This window comes from Chaetodon trifascialis, chromosome 3 (genome assembly GCF_039877785.1).
Source record: "Chaetodon trifascialis isolate fChaTrf1 chromosome 3, fChaTrf1.hap1, whole genome shotgun sequence".
Taxonomy (NCBI): domain Eukaryota; kingdom Metazoa; phylum Chordata; class Actinopteri; order Chaetodontiformes; family Chaetodontidae; genus Chaetodon; species Chaetodon trifascialis.
The window spans coordinates 28,946,014-28,958,120 of record NC_092058.1 but is presented as its reverse complement, the minus strand read 5'-3'; the positions used below and the strand labels follow the sequence as shown (position 1 = coordinate 28,958,120).

Below are 12,107 nucleotides of genomic sequence, written 5' to 3'. Positions count from 1 at the left end.
TATGCCAGAGGGGCAAAAAGACAATTTCACTCTAGGGTCAGTGAAATATCACATCATTTATTAATCAGTCTGTCCTGTGTGCCCTCTCCTCCTCCTCTCCTCAGTGTGTCGGAGGTGCAGAGCTCCAGTGTTCAGTGTGTGACAGGCAGCAGTAATAAGACAGGAGTTCACCGGGTCACCCTGCATTACGGCAGCAGCCAGCGTCACCTCCACACTTCAGAATACCACTACACCCACAACCCCAACATCACCCACGCCGCACCAGCAAAGAGCTTCCTGGAGTGAGTCTGACAATCTGACCTTCATCTCTGAACCTTCACCTCTTGTTCCGGTCCTAAAAAGTTCTTAGGTGTGTAAGTGCCGTGAAATGTAAGTTTTCTGTCTGTTTAGTGGTGGTCGGCTGATCTACGTGTCAGGCCACAACCTGGATGTGGTGCAGGAGCCCCGGATGGTGGTGACTGTCTCTCCATTCGAGTCAATCAGCCAGAATAAAAGGAGGAAGCGAAGGAGGAGGAAGAGGAGGAGTGGAGAGCAGGGGGAGGGCAGGGAGAAGACTTTGGCAAGGCCGGCGAGGATGGTCCCTGACCCTGTCTGTCCTGGGGACCCACTCTGTTCTGTCAAACAGGTCTGTGAGTGTGTGTGTGTTGGTTTGTGATTTTTAAACTAAAAGCAAGTTGCTTCCTTGACTAAACGTCTTTTCTACACCCTCCCTGTCTCATCAGTTCATGGAGCGCTGTGAGGTGAACTCCTCTTCCCTGATCCTGTGTCGCTCTCCTATGGTGGACTCCTCTGTCTGGGGGTCAAAGGTCACTGTGGAGTTTCTGCTGGATAACCTGCACTTTGACTTCAGCAGTCTGAACCCCCAGACCTTCAGCTATGAACCCAACCCTGTCCTGCGGCCCCTGAACCAGCAGGACCCTGTAAAGGCCTACCGCTACAACCCTGGCAGCTTCATCCAGCTGGAGGTCAGAGGAGAGGCAGTGATAGACAGGCAGCTCTGGAAGTTGTGGGGAAGGGAAGCAATTATGTTGATGACAATTTTGTCTAATGTTACAGCCCTCCATTGTTATATTTCCAATTGTAAAGGCCCAGTCAGTCTAACAGGTAACAAAAACAGCTGATTTTGGAAAATGTGAATTTCCTTTTAAGAACTAAACTCAGCGCCGCAGTGTCTGAGTTGTTTTAACCAGTCTACACTGGGCTTTGTCAGTCTCAGGCAGACTTTGGCCAGTGTGCTTTGAGCTGAATGCTAACAAATGCACGCTAACAGTCCTGTCCTGTCGCAGTCCTTTCAAAGTTCTTTCAAAGTTCCATCAGCCTGCTAACATGCAAACCGTAGCATCTTCACATTGGTTTTTGTCATCGTGGTAGAAGAACATAATATAACATTACAGAATATTTGCCAAAAAAAACCAGAAGAACTGATAGTGAAAGCAGATAGAGATAAGCTAAAGGTTCCATCTGCATATGTTCTCAGGGAGAAAACCTGGACCTAGCCATCACTAAGGACGAGGTGGTAGTGTTGGTTGGGGAGGGCGTGTGTGCTGTTAAGACCCTGACCAGAAACCATCTGTACTGCGAGCCACCACCTCAGCAGCCTGCACCGGTACCCAACGGCAAGAAGCGAGAGGGCTCCGACAATCTGCCTGAATTCACTGTGAGTGCTCACTTTAAACCACAGAGGGTTTTAAGCATTTGGCTGGGATTGTGTGAGCACCTGACAAGAACACTGCTGTGAGTAAAGAGTGTGTGTGTGTGTGTGTGTGTGTGTGTGTGTGTGTGTGTGTGTGTGTGTGTGTGTGTGTGTGTGTGTGTGTGTGTGTGTGTGTGTGTGTGTGTGTGTGTGTGTGTGTGTGTGTGTGTGTGTGTGTGTGTGTGTGTTTCAGGTCCAAATGGGCAACCTGAACTTCTCCCTGGGTAAGGTTCAGTATGACAACCTCAGCCTGTCCACCTTCCCCCTGGAGGCTCAGATTGGAGTTGGGGTCGGGGCATCCATAGTAGCCCTCATTGTCCTCATCATCGTGCTCATATACAGGTCAGTGGGTGGACCATGTGTGTTTGTGTGTGTGTTTACTGTGTAGTTGAGTGTAGAGAAACAAAAATGACACAGGAATTGGATCAATTTGAAGGAAGTTAAAGGTACCCTGTAGAGTTTTGACCACTGGTGGTGAGTATTGAGAACTGAATAGGGCTTGGTAATAAACATCAAAACTGAGTAACAACTGCATTGTAATTCGAAGTCCCTGTCAGACATGCCCTTCATGAGCTCGATTCCAACCTGTGGCCATTTGCTGCATATTGTCCGCTCTCTCTTTCCCTCTCTAATACAGGCCAAAATAAGCCCCAAAATAAAAAATAAAGGCTGAAGCAGCACTAGGTTATTATGCACAGAGAGAATGCACTTCTCATTCTGTCTACTTATGACTGCTGTGATACATTTATTATTTAATCATCATCCTTAATGCACACCAAAAACATTTGAATAAAACATGAAAACTGTGAATGAGCTAGTGTTAAGTTGTTAAGATTCCTCTCGTGTTAGAGCAGATGTAAAAAAACATGTTTTCCTCTCACAGTGTGTGGCAGAGGAGGTGAAGCCCTTGTACGGTGATAATCATCAGACCAGCAACAATCACGCCCAATATCTTGTCTTTTCAAGATGAAGCCACCAATGGTGCACATTCCGTGTCTGAACAGGGCTCAATATTAGCATTAAGAGTCATACAGCACTCAGCAAGCTGACTCTGTAGTGTCAGTGGCAGCAATGTTTTTGTAAACTTTGCTAGCATTAGCTAACATCAGCCACGATAAGCATCCAGTGTAATCCAGTGTTAGTTGTCTGTGCATCCATGGGCACACTGCAAACAGGAACTGCTTATTTGGCTACTAATGGTGCCACTTTGCCAAACTGTAAGTAAGTATAGGCCAAAAAACAACTGCCCACAGCTAATTGACTCCATGGAAACATGATTCCTTGTAACATCTCCCAGAGCATTATGGGACTGCAGCTTTGGTTTTTAGTTTTTGTCTTTTTTGAAAAGTGGCACATTGAGAGCTGCAGAATCAGATGAGGATAGCCATCTTTGGGTGTTACCAAATCAGGCAGTGTTTCCATTTTCTGACCCAGCATGACCCCACAATTAACCCTGATCCTTACTGGTGGGGGGTTGTTGGGTCAAATTACTTGAGTCAATCTTCTCACAGTTTTGTTGGATTGCCACTAATCCAGTGTGAAACTGGTGTTACTTCTCTCTCCTCTATCCCACCTGACCTTCTGCTCCTGTCTTTGTCGGTGTCTGTCAGGAGAAAGAGTAAGCAGGCCTTGAGAGACTACAAGAAGGTCCAGATCCAACTGGAGAACCTGGAAACCAGCGTGAGAGACCGGTGCAAGAAAGAGTTCACAGGTAAGAGTGTGAAGGGAGTGAAGTAACGTGACAAAGGAGAGCAGGAAAGAGAGGAAGGAGGTTGACAGAAGAGAGCCAGAAACGGAAGAACAGGGTTTATTTTAGTTTGTGGAGGCCGACGGGTTCACTCTGTTTTCATACTGGATTTACGAAATGATCCCATTACATCACACCTCCTGGATGAAGTGTTCCTCACGTTACACATGGCTGCAGCAGAGGGCTTAAGATTTGTCTGCCAACACTGACCAGTGTCAGTCTTTACCAGCTCCAACCTGAACACAGTTCCCAGCATGCATTTTGAATATAATATTAGCGGAAGATGAAGAGCTTGCAGCTTCACCTCCTGATCTCTCACCCCTCCTCCTCCACCCTGACTCAGACCTGATGACAGAGATGATGGACATGTCCAGCGACCTCGTGGGCTCTGGTATCCCTTTCCTTGACTATCGGATGTATGCTGAGCGCATTTTCTTCCCTGGCCACCGGGAGTCTCCACTGAGGCGAGACCTAGATGTTCAGGAGTGTCGCCGGCAGACGGTGGAGCAGGGTCTGGTGCAGCTGTCCAACCTTCTCAACAGTAAACTCTTCCTCACCAAGGTAGTCATCACTGTCATAAGCAAAGAGAGGCTTTAAGACAGAACTTGCATTTTGAGCAGAGGGATCATTTGCCACTCTTTTCTTCCTCTCAGTTCATTCACACTCTGGAGAGCCAGCGGACTTTCTCTCCCAGAGACAGAGCCTACGTGGCCTCCCTGCTGACGGTGGCGCTGCACGGCAAGCTGGAGTATTTCACTGACATCCTCAAAACTCTCCTCAACGACCTGGTGGAGCAGTATGTGGCCAAGAACCCCAAACTGATGCTGCGACGGTATGGAAAGTGAGAGTGTGCTGATGAGCTCAAGTGTTTTAAAGTTGTTTAGCAGTGATTCAAACTGTGTTTTTTCTCTGCAGAACAGAGACGGTGGTGGAGAAGCTGCTGACTAACTGGATGTCTATCTGCCTCTATGCTTTCCTCAGGGTCAGTTAAGACATGAGTCCATATGTCTGCTACCACTGCACTGCAAAGTGTAATTTCAGTCAGATGTTTGCAAATAGAAGGGACATGGTGATAAAAATCAGGGGGAAGTCTTTGAATAAGATACAAATGTACTGCTCTGTTGGCTTTGAGAAAAACACGTTCAAGTGTAACTCCTTTTTGTGATCAACTTTTTATTAGATCACATTTCACAGTGCAATACAATACACAAGTGTATTTACACAGCTGATTGACACCAGTGACACAGGCCTTTAATGTCATTCTGCTGGAAGCTTCAGGAAATAGCTGAAGAATATCTGGTGAAAATATGAAATCCAGCTTTTCCTCAGTTTGAGTTTACAGTTTGAGCTGCAAACATTTCAGCCTCAACAAAGTGGCGTGTCAGTGATCTGAACGTACTGGTCTTTATGTCCATGTCATTTGAGTCCTTCATTGTCTCCTGCAGAGTGTGTTAGGCCAATGCTAATTGATTGTGTGTGTGTGTGTGTGTGTGTGTGTGTGTGTGTGTGTGTGTGTGTGTGTGTGTGTGTGTGTGTGTAGGACTCAGCGGGGGAGTCTCTCTACATGCTGTTCAGGGCCATAAAGCACCAGGTAGATAAAGGACCGGTGGATGCTGTGACTGGCAAAGCCAAGTACACGCTCAATGACAACCGCCTCCTGCGAGAGGACGTGGAGTACAAGACCCTGGTGAGAAGAGCTCTGAATTTCAGCAACATTATTGTTTGCATCAAATGAGGGAATCCCAGACTCCCACCATGGCCTTCAGGCCTTCTCTCACCCCTCCTTTTTTCTTCTCTTGCAGACTCTGAATGTTTTGGTGCAGGGTGGAGGAGTGAACGAGACCCAACCACTGCCCTCCAAAGTGCTGGACTGTGATACCATCACACAGGTGAAAGAGAAACTGCTCGATCAGGTGTACAAGGGCACCTCCTTCTCCCACCGACCCCACGCCGACTCATTGGACCTGGGTGAGAATCTATAACACAGCTGATACTCAGAGCAGAGTTTTTTATGAAATCCATTTGAGCCTTTTTGCTGTTGACACTTAAACCTGCTGCTGTAAAGTGAGAGAAATTACTAATGGGTACGCTTCAAGACATTTGTTGCATTTGTTGAGCTGTGGTGCCCCCTACAGCAAGACAACAAGAACTGCAAGAGAAGTTCATAAGTGGTCTTTCATCAAAGTTATAATGGCTTTAAAATGACAACATCTGCATGTGCATGCACATGTTCCATTGTAAATCTACTTTTGTAAGTAACTGCACCAACAGGCATGTGTGAACACACACAAACACACTTTGATGGGTTACACACACTGTGCTGACCGTCTGTCTGGTGTCTCTTGTTCAGAGTGGAGGTCTGGTGTTGCCGGTCATCTCATCCTGTCAGATGAGGACTTGACGTCTGTGGTTCAGGGCAGCTGGAAACGCCTCAACACTCTGCAGCACTACAAGGTCAGAGTTCACGCTCTCCCTTCACAGGAGATGTTTTACCCACTGAAGGTAAAATGGTGGTTTGTGGTCTAATAATGCTGACTGCATATTTTGTGTTGTTCTTCAGGTCCCAGACGGTGCAACAGTAGCATTGGTTCCTCGTCACACCAAACACATTCACCATGACAACCATGACTATGTGGCAGGAGAGAGTGAGTTGATAAGACTATAGTTTTGCTAGTCAGTCCCTCCACAAAATGACTCTGGAGTCTAAACCTGGATTTTACGGCCCAGGCTTTGAAAAGCTGGAGTGCGTTAGGGTGTTATTCAGCCCAGGAAACAGGAAGGTCCCTTCAAGTCCTTTAAACAATAAAAAACAAAAGTACATAGTGAAAACGAGCTGAAAGTAGTCTTTTCATAGCAGTGTAGTATGGTAGTATTTCTTATTCAGATTTTTTCATTACCTAATGTTTTTATATTTAACGTAGATCTATCTATAAATATTCCCGCAGAGACTCCAATGCTGGAGGATGCAGATGAGGGTGGAGTGAGGCTGTGGCATCTGGTGAAAGCCAGCGAGGAGCCAGAGCTCCCCAAACACCGCAGAGGCAGCCTGAGGGAGAGAGAGAGGGCCAAGGCCATCCCTGAGATCTACCTGACCCGCCTGCTGTCCATGAAGGTACACACACACACACACACACACACACACACACACACACACACACACACACACACTCACTCACTCAAAGTGAGTTGACAGCTGTCAAGACAGTTTTTGGGTCAGTTTTTTTTTACATGTTGCAAAAATGGTCCAAACACCTGCAACTTCAACACCCAACCAAGAGCGGATCAAATGTTTTCAGTGTGCAATTACAATGATTATATAAGTACATGATAATGTAAGTACAAGTACATAAGAGTACATGTGAAAATGAATTGTACAAGAGGTTTTTTTTGGTTTTGTTTTTTAAACAAGCATCACTATGTAGTTATTTATACAACCAATACAGAACATTTTCAAGGGCTAAACTATGTTTCCATATCAAAATATTTCATGAAGTTTGATCAGAATTTTCTGTTTCTATTCAGCTGAGTGAATTTGGATAAGAATAATTAATAGGGGAATCCAGCTGCAAAGGTCACTTGTATCCAAATGCAGATAAAGAGCCTCCCCCACTGGCTGCAGGAACCCACAGTCACATACACTAGACTCCTTCCTGTAATATGTTCATGTCCTTCCTCCCTCATCTTCTGTAGGGGACGTTGCAGAAGTTTGTGGACGATCTGTTCACAGTGATCCTCAGTACCAGTCGTCCTGTCCCATTGGCTGTCAAATACTTCTTTGACCTGCTAGACGACCAGGCGGGACAACATGGCATCTCTGACCCAGAGACGATACACATTTGGAAGACCAACAGGTACATTGTAGACTGGAGCTGTGTGGTCACATGCCAGGATGAGGATGCACTGACCAAGAATACGAAGGGTTAAAAGGATTTTGTCCAAAAAGATATTTGAGCTGCTTCACCTAACTACCAAACACTGCTTTTGGATCTTGAAACAGTACGTCAGTGTTTTAGAATTCTCGTGTCTGCTCTTTTTCTCCAGTCTGCCTCTACGTTTCTGGATCAATATTGTGAAGAACCCTCAGTTTATCTTTGACATCCAGGCCTCAGATCACGTGGATGCAGTGCTCTCTGTCATCGCCCAGACCTTCATGGACTCCTGTACCATTGCTGAGCACAAGCTGGGACGGGTGAGGGAACACGTACAAGCAACTTGTGCATTGGAATTAAAAAAAAACAAAAAAAAAAAAACGTTCAGACTCTAAATGTTGTGTCAGTTGCTGGTAAGTCAGGTGGTGGCTTTTGCAGCAGTCACAAATGGATCTGTAGTAATCTCCTGTCCTTCCTTCTGTCTTTGGTTCTCATTCTCTCCTTTCTTTCTGAGCAGGACTCTCCCATCAACAAGCTGCTGTATGCCAGAGACATCCCACGCTACAAACAGATGGTAGAAAGGTGGGCTCAGATTTATTCAAGCTGGTTAAAACTTAATTGAAACACTGCTTATTAAAGCAGTGTTTAATGTCAGTCACGCATATGAACTTGACTGTAATATTCATTGTTGTAGGTACTATGCTGACATCAGACAGACCATCTCAGCCAGTGACCAGGAAATGAACTCTGCTCTGGCTGAACTGTCCAGGGTGAGTACCGCCACACTTCAGAGCCCACAGTAATGAACATACAGAACACAGATGCAGACTAATCTGATGGTTTGCATTTCAGAACTACTCTGGAGAGCTAAACTACCTGGTCGCACTGCACGAGCTGTACAAGTACATCAACAAATACTACGATCAGGTGCGTTGACCACTCCGTCTCACTCAACAGTAGAGGTGTAACATTATATCATGGCACAATGTATAGATGTGAGGAGTTGAAAATGCATCGCAAAAGACTCATTTGTTTTTACGCTAAATTACACAAAATTCTGTGAAATATCAGAAGTCATAACTTCTGCTTGAAAACACCTGAAAATGTAGATACCGAAGATCCTCATGAAACCTCTAAAATAGAGTACTGGTTTTGTACATCTTCATCAAATCATTAAAAAAGTTAATTTAGAATATCAAATAGCTGAATTCTCTTCACTATTTTACATGTTTTTTTATGTAGGCCCTGTTAAGAGACCTGAACTAATAGCAAAGTTCATTCATTCATTTCAAAGATGATAAAATGACAGTAATATTAAATACCAGCCTGTTTTACAAGTGCATAGGTGGAGGATGCTGGAGGGCAGTGAAAATCAGGGAAACATAAATGCAACAAATGTAGAAGATGAGCTGACCTCCTGGTTGAAGCTAAACCTGTGACTGAGCAGTGAATAAATGGATGAATACACCACCCTCTGAAATTAAATTTGGTCAAGCAAACAGCCATGAGGTGTTCTATCACACTTCCACAGAAGCATTGACATGGCTGACTCTGAGACAAAACAGTCAATTTGATTTTTATAGCCCAAAATCACAAATCACTCACAAACCTTTGCAACACACAACACCCTCTATCATTAGATCCTCATTTGGCTGAATAGGAAATACAACTTCTACTTTTTGTTTGGAAAACTGGTCATTTAGGAGTTTGTATTTTTCACTTTTCAGAACATTTCTGCTTACAAGAATGATGCATCTAATTTTTGTATTTGTCCTCTGTCTTGTCTGCCTCGGTCTCCATCCACCTCTGTGCCGTCATCCTCTTCTCATCAGATCATCACAGCGCTGGAGGAGGACACCACGGCCCAGAAAATGCAGCTCGGCTACAGACTGCAGCAGATTGCAGCCGCCGTGGAGAACAAAGTCACTGACTTGTGACGGGACACACTCACCACAGCCACGGCAAACAGTGTGTGAGGAGTGGGAGGTGAATAAAGAGACTTGCACCCTGCAGGTTGAACTGAAAAGCAGGAGAGCAACAGACCGACAAATGGCAAGATAGTACAGCCTTCCTTTCAGGACGAGGGTTGAGGAGCTGCGAGTTTTTGAAGAAACTTTGTTCCACACAAAGGATCAGAAGATTCAGGTTAGCATTGAAGTCTGGTGTTGGATAAGGATGCGTTGGTGACAGCACATGGACACCAGACAAACCTGGACAAAGAATGGAGGTGTGTGAAGGACACCAGTCAGGCCTGCTGTCCCTCCAGTAACTATATGAAGAGACGTTTAGATAAGAAATGGGGTGTTTGATCCCTCCAGAACGTGTGCTGGACCGCACAGCTCTTGTGTAAAAGAAACCAGCTGGTCCACAGTCACCTGATCTGATCTGATAGAACTGATAAAAGGGGAATTTTATGCCAGTGTTTTCCCTCTGGAGTGAATTTCACAAAGTGGTACCTCTTATGCCTTGTGTGCTTGTCGCTGCTGTATAGTCAGAAGTAATTCCTTTGTGTGTGTACAGTGATTTATGTATGTGTGTGTACAGTTATTCATACTGCCCTGGTTGTTCACGCTACATCTTGTATTTTCATATTTCTGGTTTCTGGTACAAAGTATTGAAGTAAATGGTAATTATATTTTAGATGTTAAAGTCAGCAGTATTGAAACAGTGAACTCAGCATGAAGACTTTTTTCTCTGAAATAGAAATAGAAATGACCCGCTTTACTTAAAGCAAACTGCTGAGAGTTTAATAAGTCACTGCCACTCCCTACCTCAGCCTGCTGTGCTGTGTCAAACACTCTTCTTTTCTGTAATGTTGTTGACCCAACACCAACACTACTGTGTACAGTTCAACCAGCTACAACAACCAGTACAGCAGCACAGATCTGCCCGCATGCACATGCACAGTAACACCTGCTGGATTTCTCATTTGTAGTAGCGCGCGCGCGCGCGCACACACACACACACACACACACACACACACACACACACACACACACAGATACAGACAACCATACCATTTCAGACACTTCTAGTTCATTATCATGCATTCTGTCTGTCCTTTGTGTGAAATTAGAACCTGCTCATTGGAGCATTTTAAGGTACTTAAACCCCGACTGAGTCACAGTTTACTGTTTTTGTTTCTTGCTTTTTATTCTTATTCATGTGGATGTGTCTATAGTGTACAAGTCACTGGAAAGATGTTAGAGGAAAAACAAAACTCCTTCCATAAAGAAACTCATATTAGTCAAGTTAGTGGGCACAGCAATGTTTTATTGTGTCGGTCAGTCATATTTTTATTTTGTGCATTTTTAACATTCCTTTTAGCTTTTGAACTGTGTAATAAATCATGCTTCACCGTGTTCCACTCCAAGCTGAGGTCATGGTATGTGTTGAAACGTTTCGGTCGTGGCGTCGTGTTTGGTATACAGTTCTACAGTTCTTGTATTGAGCACAGGGTGGCGTTGCTTCATGTGCTGACGGTCTGTATGGCATTTTGTTTTGTCCAGTTGATACAGGCTTTGTATTGATTATACTACTATTGGTTCAGTAGGTATAGTTGATCTCATCACACTGTTCTGCTTTCAGTTTGAGCACAGAGATCTTATTATACATGAGCTAATATTTGCTTTTCTTATTTAAATGGAAAATGACTGAGATGGCTTGGGGGGGGGGGGGGGGGGGGTGTAGGGCATATGGTTGGGCAATAATTGATGCCAGTCTTGTGTCAAAAGCCTTCGAATAATGTTTCCTATAATACTGCCCTTTGTGGTTGGGGTTCGGGCTTCATTTAGGTTCATGTTTAGGTGATGCTCAGGCATCGCAGAGATCACTGATCGGGATCAGGTGAACGCAAGACCCAAATCAGCCCTGACACAAAACTGGCAGTACCAACTGCAGAATATGTGCACATTTTCACAAAAACTTCTCAATATCACATTATATCTGTAAGACAACAAGACTGAGAACCTGCCAACGTTGATGCCGAATTGTCTGTCAATACACTAGTCAGTGCAATAGACCCAGTTTAGTCTGCACTTAAGAAGTAATAACATGCATTAACCAAACCAGTGCTTGTGAAAAAAAAAAGATCTTTTCACTGTCATTTGCCCCCAACTGCCATTCTACATTACTTAGCACACACAAGCAACCAATGACTCATATGAATGGATGATCTGCTCTGTCATACACTGTCAGTTCAGATGGGGATGAAAGCTCCGTGATGATAAAGACAAGCTATCTGAGGGAAACTGTAACTGTTATTAGGCTGTATAAATTTGGCAATGTAGAGCAGGCTCTGCAAGGAGCAGTTTTAAGGATGTTTCTTATTTTGTGTGTTAATATCATTGTACATACTGATCTTTAAAATGTAACTGTAGTGATTTAACCTGTTTAATAAGAGAAGGTGTAACTTCTCACAGACGCTGGTGTAATAAAGTATTCTTAAAATGATCTGTTTTCACTTTCTGTAAAAACATAATGTGAATATTGATTCCCTCAAGATGTCCGTAAGTGAGTTCATTAGGGCTTGATATCTGACCGCTGTAACCCATAGTGTCAGTTATTCAGGGCCTATTTGTCTGGAGCGATGTGCATTCGAGTGGCCGGAGTTACCGTTGAGAGGAGGCCGCTGAGATGTGGTCAATAGTCAATACCTGTTTAACGAATATCTACTGTTTCTTACTCGTTAACCACGGACCTTTGCACACAGTCTGCCATTGCTCAGCTGCAACAAAATAAAAAGAAGCACAGTAGCCTACATCCTAGCCTGGTTAAAAATATTAGAGGGGATTGAGAG

At 44.4% G+C, this 12,107-nt stretch overlaps 1 protein-coding gene across 3 annotated transcripts in view; it reads left to right on the top strand.

The window, feature by feature from the left end:
* plxnb1b (plexin b1b) overlaps positions 1-11,750 on the top strand; it is a 111,903-nt gene extending 100,153 nt beyond the window's left edge. For all 3 annotated transcript variants that reach the window (XM_070958634.1, XM_070958631.1, XM_070958633.1), the window contains 20 exons: positions 105-281; positions 391-625; positions 723-965; positions 1,478-1,657; positions 1,887-2,035; positions 3,304-3,404; positions 3,784-4,001; positions 4,094-4,272; positions 4,356-4,422; positions 4,981-5,127; positions 5,243-5,408; positions 5,791-5,894; positions 6,001-6,085; positions 6,386-6,552; positions 7,131-7,291; positions 7,482-7,629; positions 7,827-7,891; positions 8,004-8,079; positions 8,162-8,236; positions 9,142-11,750. In XM_070958634.1, the coding sequence (XP_070814735.1) occupies positions 105-281; positions 391-625; positions 723-965; positions 1,478-1,657; positions 1,887-2,035; positions 3,304-3,404; positions 3,784-4,001; positions 4,094-4,272; positions 4,356-4,422; positions 4,981-5,127; positions 5,243-5,408; positions 5,791-5,894; positions 6,001-6,085; positions 6,386-6,552; positions 7,131-7,291; positions 7,482-7,629; positions 7,827-7,891; positions 8,004-8,079; positions 8,162-8,236; positions 9,142-9,246 (2,848 nt within the window). In that variant the 3' untranslated portion in view covers positions 9,247-11,750. The remainder of the gene's footprint in view (positions 1-104; positions 282-390; positions 626-722; positions 966-1,477; positions 1,658-1,886; positions 2,036-3,303; positions 3,405-3,783; positions 4,002-4,093; positions 4,273-4,355; positions 4,423-4,980; positions 5,128-5,242; positions 5,409-5,790; positions 5,895-6,000; positions 6,086-6,385; positions 6,553-7,130; positions 7,292-7,481; positions 7,630-7,826; positions 7,892-8,003; positions 8,080-8,161; positions 8,237-9,141) is intronic.
* The last annotated feature ends 357 nt before the right edge of the window (positions 11,751-12,107 follow it).